Here is an 18,659-nt window from a genome sequence, read left to right as displayed (position 1 = left end):
CATGGAATCTTAACCACTAGATAGCCAGGGAAGTCCTCATGCTTAACTTTTTAAGAAATGGGGCAGTTAAAACAGAAATTCTCACTTTTAGTTGTCAAATGCATATCCTATGTTAGTAATTCCAGCTTCTTGTCCCTGTGGTCTAGTTGGAAAGAATATTATTTTAAGAGTCAGAAGTCTGGGGTTTGGCCTGAGCAGCTTAGTTCTAGACTTGGATTTTGAAAAAAAGGGATCTTTTAGCTTCTTGGAGCTTCAGTTCCCTAATCTTTAAATTGGAGTTATTTTTTTCCTTTTTATTTTGGACTGCATTGTGAGGCTTATGGGATTTTAGTTCCCCGACTAGGGATTAAAACCCTGGGCCTTCCACGGTGAGACCACAGAGTCCTAATCACTGGACCGCCAGGGAATTCTCAATAATTTCTATAACAATAAAAAAATTTGAAGTAGTTTCAGAATCCATCAACAGGAAACTGGTCAAGTAAAATAAATTCCTAAATTAGAATACTATGTAGCCAGCGGGGTAGGGGAGTTTGGGATGGGCAGCTGCAAACTGGTGTATATGTGTATTTATGGTTGTGCTGGGTCTTCACTGCCGTGCACCGGTTTTCTCTAGTTGTGGCGAGCAGGGACTACTCTTTGTTGCAGCGTGTGGAATTCTCACTGTGGTGGTTTCCCTCGTTTCAGAACACATGCTCTAGGCACATGGGCTTCAGTAGTTGCAGTACGTGGGCTCAGTATTTGTGGCACACAGGCTCAGTTGTCCTGTGGCGTGTGGAATCTTCCTGGATCAAGGATTTAACCTGTGTTCAAGGCTCTAAGCTCCCAATGCACGGAACCTGAGATTGATTCCTGGACAGCAGACTAGGGTCCACTTGCTGTAACTGGGAACTGGTACAGCTGAATACATAAATATTAACAATATAACCTAAAGCCTGTGCTATTTCTGAGAATGAGAGGAGGGAATGTGTTGAAAAACTATAAGGTTTTATTATATAAATGTAAGATATTGTATTAATATTGATCAGTTTAGTTCAGTTGCTCAGTCGTGTCCAACTCTTTGCGACCCCATGGACTGCAGCACTCCAGGCTTCCCTGTCCAGCACCAACTCCTGGAGCTTACTCAAACTCATGTCCATTGCATCAGTGATGCCATGCAACCATCTCATCCTCTGTTATCTGCTTCTCCTCCCACCTTCAATCTTTCCCAGCAGCAGAGTCTTTTCCCATGAGTTGGTTTTTCACATCAGGTGGCCAAAGTATTGGAGTTTCAGCTTCAGCCTCAGTCCTTCCAATGAATATTCAGGACTGATTACCTTTAGGACTGACTGGTTTGATCTCCCTGCAGTCCAAGGGACTCTCAAGAGTCTTCTCCAACACCACAGTTCAAAAGCATCAATTCTTGGGCGCTCAGCTTTCTTTCTTAATTAATCAAATTATCAAAGTAAGAGAAATAAGAGAAAGCAATGACAGCTCCATAGAAACACAATCAATCTGAACATGAGGAAGAGGTCAACTCCACAGATATGAAAGGAATCTGGAATGACTAAAAAGCCACAGTTTTCCTCTGAGCTTTGGGCTTAAATTCTGGCTTTCTCAATATACGTGTCTCCTTGAACAAGTTATTTAAACCATCTCTCTCCATTTCCTTATCTGCAAAATGGTAATAACAATAGTACTGATCTCATTTTGTCCTGAGAACTAAATAAAGCATTCAAAGTGATGAACATTTGGCACCTTGTAGGGGTTCATTATGTATTTGTTCCCCTTTCCCTCCTTTTCTGTCTTGCCTCTGCCTAGGTGCAGATAGCAAGATCCTCTACATATTGTGACCCAGTTAGAAGAAAAGCGAAAAGAATGATTATAATGAACAAGAGGAGTTGTGAGCGTTCTTTTTTTAACAAGGGGGAGAGGTAAGAAATTGGTGTGTTCTTAGAAGAGACTTTGGCTCTGCTAAACTAAAGGGGCCAAGAAAAGAAGAAAGAAGAAAAGAGTGTACTCTTTCTGGATGTATCTAGGTCAAGGGACCAAGGGACATGAAATAAAGACAGGTTTTCTTTTCCATTGTCCCATTCACTACATTAGGGGAAACAAACAAAAAAAAGACCCAGGGCATCAGATGCTCTGTCCAGGAAAAAAAAATAGCATAACAGGTTGGTTCCTTCTGTCTTTGTAGCTCTTGAGTAGGAGCATAATAGGATAGAGGAGCTGGAAAACCCCCAAATGTGGGGGATCTGGTCCTTTCCCATCATGCTCTGGATGGATGTTGAAAGCAGAGTTATTGCGCACCACAGTACACTGCTCTTCAACCTCACCTATTCACTTCCCAGAAAGAATGCTCCCTCTAGGACACACAGAAGTGCAAATCAAAACAGAAATCAGGTATCACCTCACACCCATAGGATGGCTACTATCAAAACACAGAAAATAACCAGTGTTAGCAAGGATACAGAGAAACTGGAACACCTGTGCACTGTTGGTGAAATTATTTTTAAAAACATTTTTGCTGCAAACTATCTTTTATTCATTTATCTTGCTGCTGCTGCTAAGTCACTTCAGTTGTGTCCGACTCTGTGCAACCCCATAGACGGCAGCCCACCAGGCTCCCCTATCCCTGGGATTCTCCAGGCAAGAAGAGCGGAGTGGGTTGCCATTTCCTTCTCTAACGCATGAAAGTGAAAAGTGAATAATAGCGGCCCCATGGACTGCAGCCCCCCAGGCTCCTCCGTCCGTGGGATTTCCCAGGCAAGAGTACTGGAGTGGGGTGCCATCGCCTTCTCCGTCATTTGTCTTAGTCACATTTATTTTTGGCTGCACTGGGTCTTCGTTGCAGGCACAGGTTTTCTCCAGTAGCAGTGAGTGGAGGCTACTCTCTAGCTGCAGTGCTGTGGCTTTTCACTGCGTAGCTTCTCTTGCCGAGCATGAGATTTAGGCCTGGCGCTCAGCAGTTAACAGGCGCTCAGCTAGGCCCACAGGCTTAGCTGAAATACAGTAGTGAGAAAACAAAGTAAGGATTTTGTCCATCCCTGCCCACATGTTTCTTTTTTCTTACTGGTGGACATTGGGCTATTTTCAGCCTTTCAACTTTTCATTATTATAATGCCTCTATGAAACATTCATTTATAAACCTAGGATTTGGGGGCCACAGTGTATGAATATTTCAAAGGTTCTTCATACCAATTTATCTAAATTCACATCTACTCACCTTTAGGAAAAAATATATCAATTTTCATTCCCAGTAGCAGTGATATTTGAAAGTACCCATTTCCCTACAATCTTGCCAACAAAAGCTATTACATATTTTTCAAAGCTTTGCCACTCTGATTAGGCAAATGTGATGCCTTATTGTTGTTTTAATCCATTTCCTTATCTATGAGTGGTATACATCTTTCAATGTTTGTTGGCTAACTCAATACTTCTTTTGTGAACTATCTGTTTGTGTCCTCATTTTTCTTCCCCCCACCCCCCTGTGGTGTTTCCATTATATTTAAGAGTAGGATGTCCATTTCTATCTAGAAATCAAATATTCACTTTATTCTTCTTTTTCTCCTCCTTCTTTTTGAAATGACTCGATCCTTTCTTTGACTTCATCCAGGAGATAATGTATTTTTGTTTTTTAAAGGGGAGCGTAAAAAAAAAAGGGGGGAGCGTATATTTTTAAAAGTCTTTATTGAATTTGTCACACTATCGCTTCTGTTTTATGTTTTGGGTTTCCTGGCCCTGAGGCATGTGGAATCTTAGCTCCCTGACCAGGGGTCAAACCGGCATGCCCTGCACTGGAAGGCAAACTGTCAGCCACTCAACCTCCAGGGAAGTCCTGAGGTAATGTATTTTGAATGGAGCTTGGAGAATTCCACGAATCTAAGGAAAGCTGAACAACTAGGATGACTCAGGATGACAGAAACCACGTTCTCCCATGCCTTCAGGCCTCTTATCTTTGCCTCTCTCTGCTTTATGGCCCACTTATTACAGATGGGCATCATCTCTTTTTCATGAGTGCCCCACAAAGCTTGTCTCTTTCTGTGTATTTCTATTATTCACTTTCAAGCACACAGCTTAGGTCTTGTCAAGTGAACAAAAAAAAAGCACAATGTGAGAGTTGTGAGTTAAGTTTTATTTGGCCCAGGAGACAGCATTTCAGATAGCTCCGAGAAACTGCTCCAAAGAGGTAGAGGGAAGGTGAGTGTTACATATGATTTTAGTAAAGGGGGGTGCATGAAGTTAAGCACACATTTTTGGCAGAGGCTTGCTGCTAGTCATGAGGAGCAGATGTCACCGTAATGATTTTAGTGCTTTCCTAGACATGAGGGAATGCAAGACTTGGGCTCATAAAATCTTCTCTTGGGAAGGTCTAACAGTCTGAAGATCAGTTCCGCCAGTTTTCCCCAGAGGACAGAGTGCCTCATTCCTGATCCCGCCCCTGAACCCCTTTCAGCAGGTGTTGAAGCTCAGCAGCTGCTGACCTAACCCTTACAGAGGTGGATGGCAAGCGCCAGTTTGCAGTTGGCAGCCTTTCCACCAACTCATGCATCAGTCGTGCATGCTCAACTGCGTCAGCTCTGTGGTGTCCTACTCTTTGTGACCCTATGAACTGTACTCCGCCAGGCTCCTCTGCTCACGGGATTTCCCAGGCAAGAGTACTGGAGTGGGTTGCCACTGCCTCCTCCAGGGGAATCTTCCCGACCCAGGAATCAAGCCCAAGTCTCCTGCATTCTCTGCACTGGCAGGTGGATTGATTTATTTATTTACCACTGAGCCACGGGGTGAGCCCTTTCCACCAACTCGCTGAGTTCCAATTTCAAATTCCTGATAGAGAGAATCTGATTGGCTGATCCTGGTCCAGTGTCTCCCTCTTGTCCCATCAATGAGGTGCGAGGGCTAAGGGACATGATTATCCGGGGAAGAAACGGCTGCTGGGGGCCAGCTAGAATGTTGCTAATGGTTTGTAGAGAAAGGAGGTCATCACAGTTTGCATGCACACCCAACAGCTTTCTACTACAAGTTGCTACTGCCATATAATGTATTCTAATATCAATTTGGACTCTGTTTATTCTCTGAATTGGTTATGTTACCAAAAGCTCAGCCTCTCTGTACACCAGGGCTGAATCTTGGAGATAGTTTTGGGTGAAGTAGAAAAGAATAGCTTTATTACTGGATCTGGCAAAAGGAGACACCCCAGGATTCGACCTTGAAAAACTACGTATACCAACCTGGGAGAATCTGTGGAAGAGTTTTCTGACAAGGTTAGGGTGTGAGCAGGGTTTGCACCCTGGAGAAGGAAATGGCAACCCACTCCAGTATTCTTGCCTGGAAAATCCCATGGATGGAGGAGCCTGGCAGGCTACAGTCCAGTGGGGTCCAAAAGAGTCAGACAGGACTGAGTCACTTCACTTCACTAATCTTGTCTCAGGGGGGTCTCCTAATCTTGATGAGCCTCTCTAATCACTTTAATCTTGCCTCAGGTGGTTTCTTGGCTGCCCCTCCCTTGACCAGCTCCTCCCTTGAATCCACTCTTTGGAATTCAGGGAAGTTCATGGAGGCTAAAGTCTTGACTTCTAGGAGTGGAGGACAGTGTGGAGGGTCCTGGGGGGCTCCCAGGTAAGGACCCCAGGACCCTGCTTGGTTTCTTATGTTGTGGCATAATCTTGCCACTTGCTGGCCCTAGGCAATTCTGAACCTCATGAACTTGGATACCTGGAGCCAATGTAAGATGCTCTGGTGAAATTGTTAGGGGAATCACTGACTGATACAATAGGAGGTCTTGGTAAGGAATGTAGAACTTACAAGCTACCACCAAGTGAATGAATTCAGGAAAAGTCAAAAGGAGAAAAATATACCAGTCCATATTTCTACCAACATCCAAGAATTCTTGTTGGAATCCATCTTGGCTGAAAGATGCTCAAGTCACCAGGTAGGATCCTGAGTCAGAATGATTGGCTAGAGACAACTCAGAAACAAACTCTATTACTATAATCCTGAGACTGCTACAGAGCAGTTCTCCTGAGTTTTCTAACCCTCCTGTTGTCCGCCCAATAGCCCCTCCCCAATAAAGTCTTTTGCTTTGTCAGTGTCTATGTCTCCTTTCCTGGTGGCTCAGTTGGTAAAGAATCCACCTGCAGTGTGGGAAACCTGGATGTGATCCTTGGGTTGGGAAGATCCCCTGGAGGAGGGCATGGCAATTCACTCCAGTATTCTTGCCTGGGGATTCTCCATGGACTGAGGAGCCTGGCCGGTTACAGTCCACGGTGTCACAAAGAGTCAGACATGACCGAGCAACTAAGTACAGCACAGCACATGTCTCTTTGGACAATTTATCTTCAAGTATTAGACAAAGTGAAGTCGCTCAGTCGTGTCCGACTCTGCGACCCCGTGGACTGCAGCCCACAAGGCTCCTCCATCCATGGGATTCTCCAGGCAAGAATACCGGAATGGGTTGCCATTTCCTTCTCCAGGGGATCTTCCTGACCCAGGGATCGAACCCAGGTCTCCCACATTGCAGGCAGACGCTTTAACCTCTGAACCACCAGGGAAGCCAAGAAACCCTGAAACTAGGACTTCCCTGGTGGTCCAGTGGTTAAGAGTCTGCCTGCCAATGCAGGGGACGTGGGTTAGATCCCTAGTCCTACATGCTGAAGGGCAACTAAGCCCATGTGCCACAATTACTGAGCCTGCATGCCTAGAACCTATGCTCTGCAACAAGAGAAACGATCACAATGAAAAGTCTGCGCACCACAACGAAGAGTAGCTCCCACTTGCCGCAGCTAGAGAAAGTGCACAGATAGCAACAAAGACCCAACACAGCCAAAAATAAATAAATTTTGGGGAAAAAAACACAAACTCTGAAATTGACCTGGTCTGGGGATCTGGGATTAGTCTAAATTTTTTACATATGATCACCAGCTCAAGAAATTTAGGAAGTGGCAGGTTTGGGGCATATTCCAGGCAGTGACATATTCAAGCATAGCCCCTGACATGGTCCTGAGATGGTACCTAGAAGCCCCTTTGGAATATTGCTTCTCAGTTTTCCTTTCTTAGAGCAGCTCAGCAATTTATCCTTTTGCCTCTGAACCAGCCCTTCATCAGGCTGTCTTCCTAACAGAACAAAACAAAAGGGCATAGCCATCAGGGCAGCACCATAGATGTTTTTATATGACCACTCAGACTCAAGTGGAGATTCACATGTCTGAGAATCTCCTGAATGGGTAACACCTCATTTCCTTCATCTCATATCCCACCCTACAAAAGAATCTTTCCATGGGGGGATGGGGTGGGCTGGTTCTTCATATCTAATATGCCAGCCGCCTTGATCAGTGTACACAGTGGTTAGGGATAGGACAATACTTATTGGGCATCACTGTCCCAGGAATTGTAGATGATTAGCATCCCTGGTCTTCAGGGAATTCATGTTTAGGGTACAACCTCCAATCTCGTGAGACCCAGAACTGTCCCCATAAAGTTTCAGAATTCACTTAAGGAGTAGTTATACTGCTTTGAGATAGCTCCCATCATGAACTGAAGTTCTGAGCCATTTGGGTCTCTTATTCGCCAGGATCTTTTTTTGTATTCTGTGGGCTGTTTAGGTGTGAGCTGAGCCCCTAGTACTGACGGAAGTTGGCAAAGAACTTTTAATTTCCTTTGGGTCAGCATTCTAATAGACTCATCAGGTTTCAATAACATTTTCTTCTTTAAATCCTTGGTCAACACAACTTGAATCCATGAATGTGCAAGTTAAAACAGCTCCTAGAAAAGTATATACATTTTGAATTATTTTGTAATTTAAGGCCACCTTGAACTCAAAAGGGAACTGTGGCAGGATATAGTGGATAGAGTGCTAGACTGAGAATTTTTGTGATTACTAGCGGTGTCATTCTGGATTCATCAATTCTCTTCTCTCAGTTTCAATTCCTTTGTTTGTAGACAGTCTCACGTCCTTTCAGCTCCAAAGTTGGGATTTTTATAATCTTTGGGTTCTCGTTCCATCATCCATAAGATTCAGACAGTAGGAGAAAAAAAAAAAAATCATTGGAGAAAGGGTGGCCCCTTATTAAGAAAAGAGAGAGGACACATACTTCATATTGTAACAGAGGACAAGAGAAGTGAGGCAGAAGAGGGACCAGAAGAAGTCGTCCCTGTCTGCTTGTATTCAGTTCAGTTCAGTTCAGTCGCTCAGTCGTGTCCGACTCTTTGCGACTCCATGAATGGCAGCACGCCAGGCCTCCCTGTCCATCACCAACTCCCGGAGTTCACTCAGACTCATGTCCATCGAGTCAGTGATGCCATCCAGCCATCTCATCCTCGGTCGTCCCCTTCTCCTCCTGCCCCCAATCCCTCCCAGCATCAGAGTCTTTTCCAATAAGTCAACTCTTCGCATGAGGTGGCCAAAGTACTGGAGTTTCAGCTTCAGCATCATTCCTTCCAAAGGAATCCCAGGGTTGATCTCCTTCAGAATGGACTGGTTGGATCTCCTTGCAGTCCAAGGGACTCTCAAGAGTCTTCTCCAACACCGCATTTCAAAAGCATCAATTCTTCGGTGCTCAGCCTTCTTCACAGTCCAACTCTCGCATCCATACATGACCACAGGAAAAACCATAGCCTTGACTAGACTCCTATCTAACCCCACAGTCATCTCCTCAAGTTTATGATCACAATATTAGTTACCATTTCTTGAGTGCTTCTTAGGGAGCAGGCAGGGTACTGAGTTCATATATTGTCAACTCTGTAATCCTTACAACAAACCAATCTGGACAAGCACCATGATTAGCGATAACTGGCAGAATGAGGATTTTTCCCAAAGGCGTGGGACCTCAGAAGTTTTTAAAACCTGTTAGTCTCATTTGGTAGTAGGACAGAAGGAAGTAGAATCTTTTTGCCTTTCCAAAATCTCATGGCACCCCAGATGCTGCTGGTCTCTTATTCTAGCTGTCTACTTGTTGAAATTGTTATGGAAAACGTAGGAATGAAAGATAGTTTCTAATTTTGCAGCTCTGTATTTTCGGACAAGGCGTACAAACTTTCTGGATCTTACTTTCCTTAAGACAGAGAGCCACTTAAAGACAGATCATTTCTTTTTCGTCCTTCCCCCATGGGGATGTAGGAGAGTGTCGGGCAAACGTGGTGCGAGAAGGAATGAAGGGAGGTAGACCAGGCAGTCCCTATGCTTCCTTTCTTATTCTTTAGTTTCGAAATGGGGCCTTGATCAGGTACTATAAGTACTATATGCACAGTAACACTTTGCCTTCTAAAAACGAAACAAGGCAGGTCACATTCTCATGACTTAAACTTTATTTTGAGAGGCTTGGTGTTGACGGAGTGGGTGGAAGATTATATGCGGTGTTGGCATGGACCCGTGACTGCCGTTTGCATTGAGGCCTCCTTTACTTTCCGGAGACTGGAGACTACCGTTGCATAACAAAACATCACCGGTGCCACCAAGTGTGTGGCCGGCAACCAACTATTCAGGGCATTATCCCTCTGCGAAAGCAGCTCTAGAAACATGCAAACAAGCCCTTCCAGCGCGAGGGGCAAAGCCCTGGCTCCGAAGAAGAATGGGTCCTGCGTGCAATCTGGTACTTGGATCTCGTCCTAGTCTCTAGTTTCTTTCCCGACTTCAGTTTCCTCATCTCCAAAATGCTCGCACCGTCGTAGACCCAAGAGCCCCTAGCTTTCCCCCCTGCTCAAGCCCGAGGTTTTAACTCCTCCTCCTCAGGGTAGGGGCGGGGCGAGGAAAAGGTCAGGCCGGGAGTCACCTCCTCGCGCCTCCTGGCCTTCCCCTTCCTCCTTCCTTCCGCCCGCCCCCTCGCCCCACCGTGGTGAGGTCACGCGGGGGACGTCACGGGGTTGTGACGCCACTGAGGGCGGGCCTCCGAGAGGAAGGGGCGGGGCCTAGGCAGGCGACGCTTGCGCAGTGGGCGCGGCGCGGGAGGAGGCGGAGGCGGCGGCGCAGCTAGAGGCGGCGGCGGTGGAGGCGGCGGCGCCGGGGGGGGGGGGGGGGGGGGGAGCGCGAGAGCGAGTGAGCGGCTGAGAGAGTTTACCCCGATGAGGCGGTGAGAGGCCCGGGGCCTACCTCAGCGGAGCGGGCTCGCGGCGCCAGCTAGCAGCGGGCCCCCTCCCGGTCCCCGGGCCCGGCGGCGCGGCGGCTGCTTGGTTGTGAGGAGGCGGGGAAGCGAGTGTCCGGCCCCAGCCATGGAGGGTATGGACGTGGACCTGGACCCCGAGCTGATGCAGAAGTTCAGCTGCCTGGGCACCACGGACAAGGACGTGCTCATCTCCGAGTTTCAGCGGTTGCTCGGCTTCCAGCTCAACCCGGCCGGCTGCGCCTTCTTCCTGGACATGACCAACTGGTGAGCCGGCTCCGCCGCCGCGCCAGCCTCTGGCAGCGGCCTCGGGGCCCCGAGGGGAAGGGAAGGGACACCCGAGCTCGGCGGCAGGGCGGGCCGGGCGGGCTCTGAGGGACACCCCTCTCTAGGGGCGGGGAGGGCGTGTGGGGAGCCCTCGGGGCCTGGGAGGAATTAGGGGCCCAAGCAGGGCTAGAGGGGGACATAGGAGGAGAGTTGTGGGGCCACGGAGGGCAGGAGAGGCGGAAGGGAGGTCGGGGGGCTGGTGCTGAGGTTCGGAGGAGTGTTGTTAGCGGCCGAGGAACGTGGGAAGAGGAGGAAAAGGGCTTGAGCATCGAGGAACGGGGTCCACCTGGGAAGAAGGGGGCCGTGGTGTTGGCTAAAAGTAAAGCGGAAAATCCGAATTTGCGGAGTGGAAAAAAAGCTTGGGGTATGGAGTTAGAGGCTGAAGATGACGGGGGTTGAGGGGAAACTCTGGGAGAGAATTGGGTGCCGTGGGCAGGCAGAACCTGGCGCGCGGGTGAGACTTGGGAGTTAAGAACTGAGAACAGATCATTTGTGTGCGTCTCTCTTATTAAAGTGTGTGTCTCCATTCGAGGACAGACAGGAAAAAGGGGAAAACTTTACAGGGAAGGACAAGTGAGTAGGATAAGAAAGAGGACTTTCCGAAGAGCTGTGCCCGGGAAGGGGTGGGATCTACTAATGGAGGACCGGGCGTGCTAGACCCGGGGAAAACGTGAATAAAAGTGAAGGAGAGGAGGTTGTCCTGCGGGAGGGAACTTTTCTGACGGGATTGGAGCTCTGGGCTCCAGAGTACGGGAAGGGAGAGGGGCTTATCTCAGAGGCACTTACGGGGAAAAAAAAAAAAAAAAATGCTGGGTTGTTAGCCGTTTGGGAAAATGGAGAACTTGACTTTTTGGCTTGGAGTCTTCTTGTAGAAGACTGATTTGGGGTAGAGGGCCGTGATAACTTCGACTACAGGGGTGTTTCTTGGTTTTGGGTGGAGCACTTGCTATTTCTGGTAGCCAAGTTTCCCCTTGTTCTCTGAGGAGGGCTTGTCGAGTTCACTCAAGGTGAGTGATGAAGTGGAGACCATTAGACTTCCTTTGAAAGAATTTCAGGTGAAGCAGCTCATCTTTCTTTGGTCAGAAAGCCATGAGATGATTGCCCTTTGCTCTCTGTGTTGGGCACTCAGTCCCCTGGCATGTGGAATCTTGTTTCTTTTGGCATGACTTACAGAGCCAGGCTCCCCTTTATTCCGTGTCTACTTGATGCCTCAAGCAATGCCAGAAAAAGAGTCTGTAAGCTTTGTCTTTATCCCCTTTCTCATCCAACCCTATCCTGAGTGGTGCTTATCTTATAAATGAGTTTTGTAGCTGTGGTGGCTCCAAAGGTGATGTGTGAATATTTTTGTGGTTCATTGGTGGTTCCTGTTGTTTCATCTTTAAAGTTGATATAGTAACAGTGGGGTTGACTGCCTAGATGTTTAGAAGTATTTCTGATCCCCTGTTGGACTTTTATGTCCAACAGGGACTACAGCTTCCAGTCGTTTTCTGAGCACCAGCCTGTGTGTTTCATAGAGAGTGGCAGGGGCTATTGAAAACACTGAACAGAGGTAGTACCCTGGTGAAATTTGGAAGTAAAGCTATGTCTTGAGGAGGGTTGTGCCCTTGCCTGCCTGCTTCCCACCCCCAGGTCCTTTTCTTCCTGTTTACACTAGTTCAGCATAGGAAACTTGGCATATTGTTGCTGCCAGTTTGGTAGAAATCATTATTTCTCCCTACCCTCTTGTGAGTTGTGCCATTTAAATCCCACCCTAATAAGTTTTTAGTTTTTTAGAGTCAGTATTTATTAGTCCAATTATTATGGCTACAAAAACAATGTAATGAATTTTATATGCTTGAGGTATATGTGTTTAATGTCTAAGATTGTTTTTAAGTGTTGTGAAAGGTGAGGCTCAGTGTGGATGAAGAAAAAAAATTATGGTTGCATTATAAAATTTTTATTTGAATTTTATCTAAAACTTATTAAGCTTAGTGACAGAGTAGCATGTGTTCTGAGAAGATGTTATCTCTGTGTAAAACAAGGTGTGATACATTTCTGAGCGAAGGAGTGAGCCATTAAAAATGTATTCTGGTTCTAAAGCAGTTAGAAGTCAGTAGCTGCTTAAGAATTCAGACTATTAAGTGATAACTCAGCTGTAAGTACATTACCTATTTTTTTGACTGTGAAAGTCATATGTTATTTATTTTCTTTGATTATAAAGTAAAAAATTTGTGAATGAAAGGAAGTAAGGCTTGTTATTCTTTTTCCAATGAAAGCAGTTAGCTTCATAATCCAGTATTGTGTTTTGATTCCAATGTTGACCTGGCTAAATTTGTCTTGTTAGATTTTTATTTTAAAAAATGCTAATTATAATTGATAAAGTCTAGCTAAAATAAAATACATACATGAATGCATACTTGATCAAAATATTTGTGTGTTAAATATAAATATCCAAGGTCTAGAAATGTATCGTTTTTAAGTGTCATTTAATGTCTGACTTTGAAAACTTTTGAGATAGTCCTGATACAGGTTGCCAAAACCTCTCTCAAATTGCTGTGGTTAACCTGTTGAGTTTGAGATGATTAACCTGTGACTTCCTGCCTATTTTGGGTTGTAATAAATAACCGCCATTCAGTTGTCTACTGATGGTTTAAAAAAATGTGGTAAAATAAAAATAATAGTTTTAAACTGAAGGCCTAAAATGAGTAATCTAAAATGAAACCCTATTTGGAAAGACCATGTATTTGTTTTCAAAAGTAAGAATTTATTTTCTGTTGTTAACCAGCAACTTTTTAAGAAACTGTTGAAAACTGACAAAATTGAGTGTTTTGGTCTTATAAATTACCTACCCTGTAAACAGATTTTTTTTCAAAGTCTTTGGTTGGATGTGTACTATGTAGGTATTTCTATTTAATTTAGAACCCAGTATTATTTCAGTTTTGTACTGTTTATACCTGAGCTGGCAGCTATGTTGCCAGAGATTGGTGGAACTGCCTCTTAACAAAAGTAGTCAATTTTCAGTTCCTGAGTATCTAAAGTACATAAATGGTATTGTGAAGGAACCCAATATCTGAAGCCAAACTGAGATGATTTGTATATTAGAATAACTTTCTATAGGTGGAATGTCTTCTGAAGACACTATTAGGCTGTGCGTATAGAACTTGGAATTCTGAAACTGGAAGCTGGCTTAAGATTCTCTGGTTCATTCCAGTTTTTCCTGCAAGATTGCATTTAACTCTTCCAAGTAGCTTATTCTTGAATCCTGAAGGGCAGAGATTTGCATGGTACCTTATTGTAGTGTTTAATTACCTTGCTAGTTAGAATTATGTCAAAACTAAATCTTTCTTACTGTAACTTAAGCTTTTTTGTTTGTGTCCTCCTTGGAGATGAATATCTAATAAACACCTTCCTTAAAAGGTCAGAAAGCCTCTATTAATACAAATCACTAGAAGTTTTCAACCATACATAATTTAAAAACATTGAATTTAATGGTTTCTTGTCCTTTAATGTAATCTGATAGATTCTTTTTTTCCCCAACAAAAACCAACAGGATTGAGAGCAGAGTTTAATTGTGGTGTGATATACATAACATAAAACTTACCATTTTTAATCAGTTTTAAAGGTACAGTTTAGTGCAGCATAAGATTTTAAATTCAGTTGTCTTCCCTCTAAGTCATTTGTCTCTGTTATGTTTTCAAGGTGAATTATTCTTTAGCATTTGTGACAAGAGGCGAATAACCCTTCTAGATTTTTTAAGAGGACATTAACGTGGAAGTTATTTCTTATTATGCATGCATGCTAAAGTCACTTCAGTTGTTTTCGACTCTTTGTGACCCCATGGACTGTAGCCCACCGGGGTCCTCTGTCCATAGGATTCTCCAGGCAAGAATCCTGGAGGAGGTTGCCATTTTCTACTCCAGGGTATCTTCCTGACGCAGGGATCAAACCTGCGTCTCTCGTGTCTCCTGCATTGGCAGGTGGGTTCTTTACCAGCTGAGAAAGCCCTGTTTCTCATTATAGAGATAAGTTAATTATCTTTGACGAGCATATAGACAGTGTTGGTTGCTCTGTCCCTCCTGTTCATTAGGCTAGCCTTCCCTGGTGGCCAGTGGTAGACTCCACCTGCCAGTGCAGGAGACGCAGGTTTCATCCCTGGGTCAGAAGGACCCCCCGGAGAAGGAAAGGGCAACCTACTCCAGTGTTCTTGCCTGTAGAATCCTATGGACCTAGAGAAGCCTGGCAGACTACAGTCTGTAGGGTCTCACAAGAGCAGGACATGACTTAGCAACTAAATAACAGCATTCATTAGGCTAGTGCTTTGCAGTTTGGGTGTTACAGCATCCTAGGTTACCTCCAGGTAGCTTCAGGAAGCAGTGTTTATTTTTTGGAAGACTGCATGCACCCATTATGGATGGGACAGATGTTTTTTTAGAAAAATAACTCAGGGAAAAACTTTTGTTAAATAATGTGCTGTAGACTTTCAACTTTGTCAGAGGTACTGTTCTGGGTAACAGGAAGGTATAACCGCTGTGCAGTGAAGTGGAATCAGAACCTAGAGGTGAAAATCAGGTGTACTTCTCTGGTCACCGTGCTTCCCCTGCCTGATCGAGATCCATTTCTCAGTCGCATGTATGCTAAATGGGTTTCTGATGCACTCATTGGTGTATACGTATGAATCTAGAAGTCCCTTTATGACAGATTAAAACTTGTTAATGATGATTTCCTTTAAAAATGTGTGCCAGGCAGCAGCTTTAGGAACAGTCGGAAGAGTTGCATAACATAATAGAGTGTTGTCCACGCTGTTGCATTTTTAAGGAGATTGGGAGTTCTTGCTTTGGGCTTTCTTCCCCACTAAAAGGTTGCGACTCTGGGTGTAGTATAAAATAGTTTACAAATAGTACATGCAGATTCCTTTTAGTTTTAAAAGGATAGTAAAAGCTACCTGTTGTCCTGTACTGTTCAGTTGCTGTGAGACTTGCATTTCTGATTATATATCAAGTCAGAACTAGTCTCCATTATAGCTAGGGTGGGTGGAGGTGTTTCTTTACCACCTCTTATCTTCCAGCTCCCCACCCCAATTTGTTTAGCACACAACAGCAAAAACTCAACCTGACAGTATTTATTTATTCATTTATTGGCCACACGACTTGTGGGATCTTAGTGCCCTGACTAGGGATTGAATCTGGGCGCCAAGTCCTGACCACTGAACTACCAAAGAATTCCCTCAACCAGACAGTATTTAAACAAATATATTTTGGGTGGACCCTGGTAGATGGTGTAATACAAAGCAGGAGACAGCCTCTATCATCATTTGCTCTCTGGTAGGAAAAGAACATGCCTGAAACTAAGAAAAAGCTTGGGGATAATAAGGAAGAAACATTTATATATTGATGCTGAATTAACAGAGGAAAGCTTCAGAGCTGGTAGGGATGGACTGAATCCGACAGAACCAGCGATTCACAAATATTGACTGCTTGCTATGGGCAGGTTTCTTAGAGGGTTTGGCATGGTTGGGGGATTTGAATTGATGGAAAAGTTGTGTCATGTTAGGTTTCCTGAGTGAAACCAGGAAGGAGCAAGTGGACAGAGCTGTCTGAATGATTGGCTTGGCAAGAATGTGGTTAATGGGATCAGAAGTGAACAAGAGCTGGAGCTTGTTTTTATTTTTGCTTTGGAATATTGATTTTTTAAAAATTTCGGTGAAATTAACTTAAAATTGAACCATGGTAAAGTGAACAATTTAAGTGGCAGTTAGTGTATTCATGACGTGCAACCATACCTTTATCTAGCTGAAACATTTTCATCACTCCAGAAGGAAACCCCACACCCACTAAGAAGTTGTTTCCTATTCCTTTCTCCACCCAGCCTCTGGCAGTCTGAATTCTTTCTCTATGGATGTACCTGTTCTGGATATTTCATATAAATGGAATAAAAATATTTATCCTTTTTGTGTGTGACTTCTTTCAGACTTCATCTGTGTTGTGTCTAATATCCATCAGTACTTCATTCCTTCCAATGGCTACGTGACTGCCCTTGTAGCGCAGTCAGTAAAGAATCTGCCTGAATATAGGAGACCTAGGTTTGATTCCTGGGTTGGCAAGATCCCTTGGAGAAGGAAATGGCAACCCACTCCAGTATTCTTGTCTAGAGAATTCCATGGACCGAGGAGCCTGGCAGGCTACAGTCCATGGGGTTGCAAGAGTCAGACACAACTTAGTGACCACTAATGGCTGTGTAATATTCCATTGTATGTGTATAAACGCAGTTTTTCCATTCATCTGTTGGTGGACATTTTGAGCCATTTCCCCCTTTTGGCTATTGTGAATAGAACTGCTATGAATATGAGTTTTAATGTATTTGTTTGAGTACTTATTTTCAGTTCTTTGGATATATACATAGTGGTGATATGGTAATTCTATGTTTTACTTTTTGAGGAGCCACCAAACTGTTTTCCACAGTGGCTGAGTCATTTATTAGATTGGTGAAAAAGTAATTGCAGTTTCAGACTGTCTAGACTCAAACACATCTTTATTAATCAAAATAGGAACCACTATAATTGATACATTGTTGCCAATGAGAAATAAGTTTGTTTCTAAGTTTGTAATGATCTGAGCTTCAAGATTCAGTGAACTCTTGGAAAGCATTTTCTGCCTCCTCCTGGTTGTGGAAGCATTTGCCCTGTAACAAGTTTTTGAGATACTTGAAGTTGTAGTCGGTTGGTGAGAGGTCAGATGACGATGAGGCAGAACTTTGTAGCCCAATTCATTCAACTTTTGGAGCGTTGGTTGTGTGACCTGTGGTCAGGCGTTGTCATGAAGAAGAATTGGGGCCTTTCTGTTGACCTAAGACTGGCTGTAGGTGTTGCAGTTTTCAGTACATCTCATCCATTTGCTGAGCACACGTCTCTACTTCTCACATGTGGTGGTTTCACCAGGATTCAGAAAGCTGTAGTGGATCAGACTGGCAGCAGACCACCAAACAGTGACCACGACCTTTTTTTGGTGCAAGTCTGGCTTTGGAGCTTCTTCTCTCTCCAAGCATGAGCCGATCGTCACCAGTTGTATACAATCCACTTTAAAAACTTTTATTTATGGACTTTGTTGCCTGTGCTGGGTCCGCATTGCTGTGTTGGCTTTTCTCTCGTTGGGGCAAGCGGGGGCTACTCTCTCCTTGCGGTGCAAGGGCTTCTCATTGCGGTGGCTTCTTTTGTTGGGGAGTATGGACTCTAGGGTGCACGGGCTTCAGTAGTTGTGACACGTGGGTTCAGTAGTTGGGGCTCCCGGGCTCTAGAGCACGGGCTCGATGGTCGTGGTGCACAGGCTTAGTTGCTCCCTGACATGTGTGGGATCTTCCTGGACCAGGGATTGAACCTGTGTCTCCTGCTTTTGCAGGTGGATTCTTTACCACTGAGCCACCAGGGAAGCCCTAGAATTCACTTTTCATCACATATCACAATCTGAGAAATGGTTCATTGTTGCACAGAATAAGAGAAGACACTTCAAAACACTGAATTTTTTATTTGCGGCAGCTCAAGGGGCACCCACTTACCCAGCTTTTTCACCTTTTCAGTTTGCTTCAAATGCCAAACAACCATAGAATGTTCGACAGCAACTTCTGTAGTTGTAAGAGAATCAGCTTTGATCTGTCAGTTGGTCATTGCCAACTTCTGATGGCTGGCCACTACGCTCCTCCTCTTCAAGCCTCTCGTTTCCTTTACACAACTTCTTGAACCACCACTGCACTGTATGTTTGCTAGCAGTTCCTGGGCCACATGCATTGTTGATGTTGAGAGTTGTCTCCACTGTTTTATGACCCATATTGAACTTGAATAAGAAAATCGCTTGACTCTGCTTTTTGTCTAACATCATTTCTGTAGTCTAAAATAAGTGTAAAATAAACAGCAAGTCATTAGCAAGAAAAGTGAAGCAAGAAATGTGCATTAAACATAACCACCTTTATTTAAGAATGTATTCCAATATAAAACATCAGAATTCAACAGAGCAAAACCGCAGTTACTTTTGCAGCAATCTGATACATTCCTCTAACAAGGTTGAGAGTCTGTAGCAATTTTTCTACAAACTTGCTAACACTTGTATGCCATCTTTATATTAAAGTGAGTCTGAAGTGGTACCTCACTGTGAGATTGATTTGCATTTCTCTGCTTACTCATCATATTGAATGTCTTTTTATATGTTTGTTGGCCATTTGTATATTTTTATTGGTGAAATATCTGTTCAAGTCCTTTGCTGGTTTTCTAACTGGACTGTCTATTGTTTGGTTATG

General features: G+C 44.3%; 1 protein-coding gene across 5 annotated transcripts in view; it reads left to right on the top strand.

Annotated features, from left to right (window-relative positions):
• Positions 1 to 9,998: 9,998 nt before the first annotated feature.
• ILRUN (inflammation and lipid regulator with UBA-like and NBR1-like domains) overlaps positions 9,999 to 18,659 on the top strand; it is a 102,797-nt gene continuing 94,136 nt past the window's right edge. For all 5 annotated transcript variants that reach the window (XM_015102665.4, XM_042237257.2, XM_015102663.4 and 2 more), the window contains exon 1: positions 9,999 to 10,337. In XM_015102665.4, the coding sequence (XP_014958151.1) occupies positions 10,180 to 10,337 (158 nt within the window). In that variant the 5' untranslated portion in view covers positions 9,999 to 10,179. The remainder of the gene's footprint in view (positions 10,338 to 18,659) is intronic.

The sequence above is a fragment of the Ovis aries genome, chromosome 20, assembly GCF_016772045.2.
Source record: "Ovis aries strain OAR_USU_Benz2616 breed Rambouillet chromosome 20, ARS-UI_Ramb_v3.0, whole genome shotgun sequence".
In the NCBI taxonomy this organism is placed as follows: Eukaryota; Metazoa; Chordata; class Mammalia; order Artiodactyla; family Bovidae; genus Ovis; species Ovis aries.
This window is presented reverse-complemented; position numbering and strand designations above follow the sequence as displayed.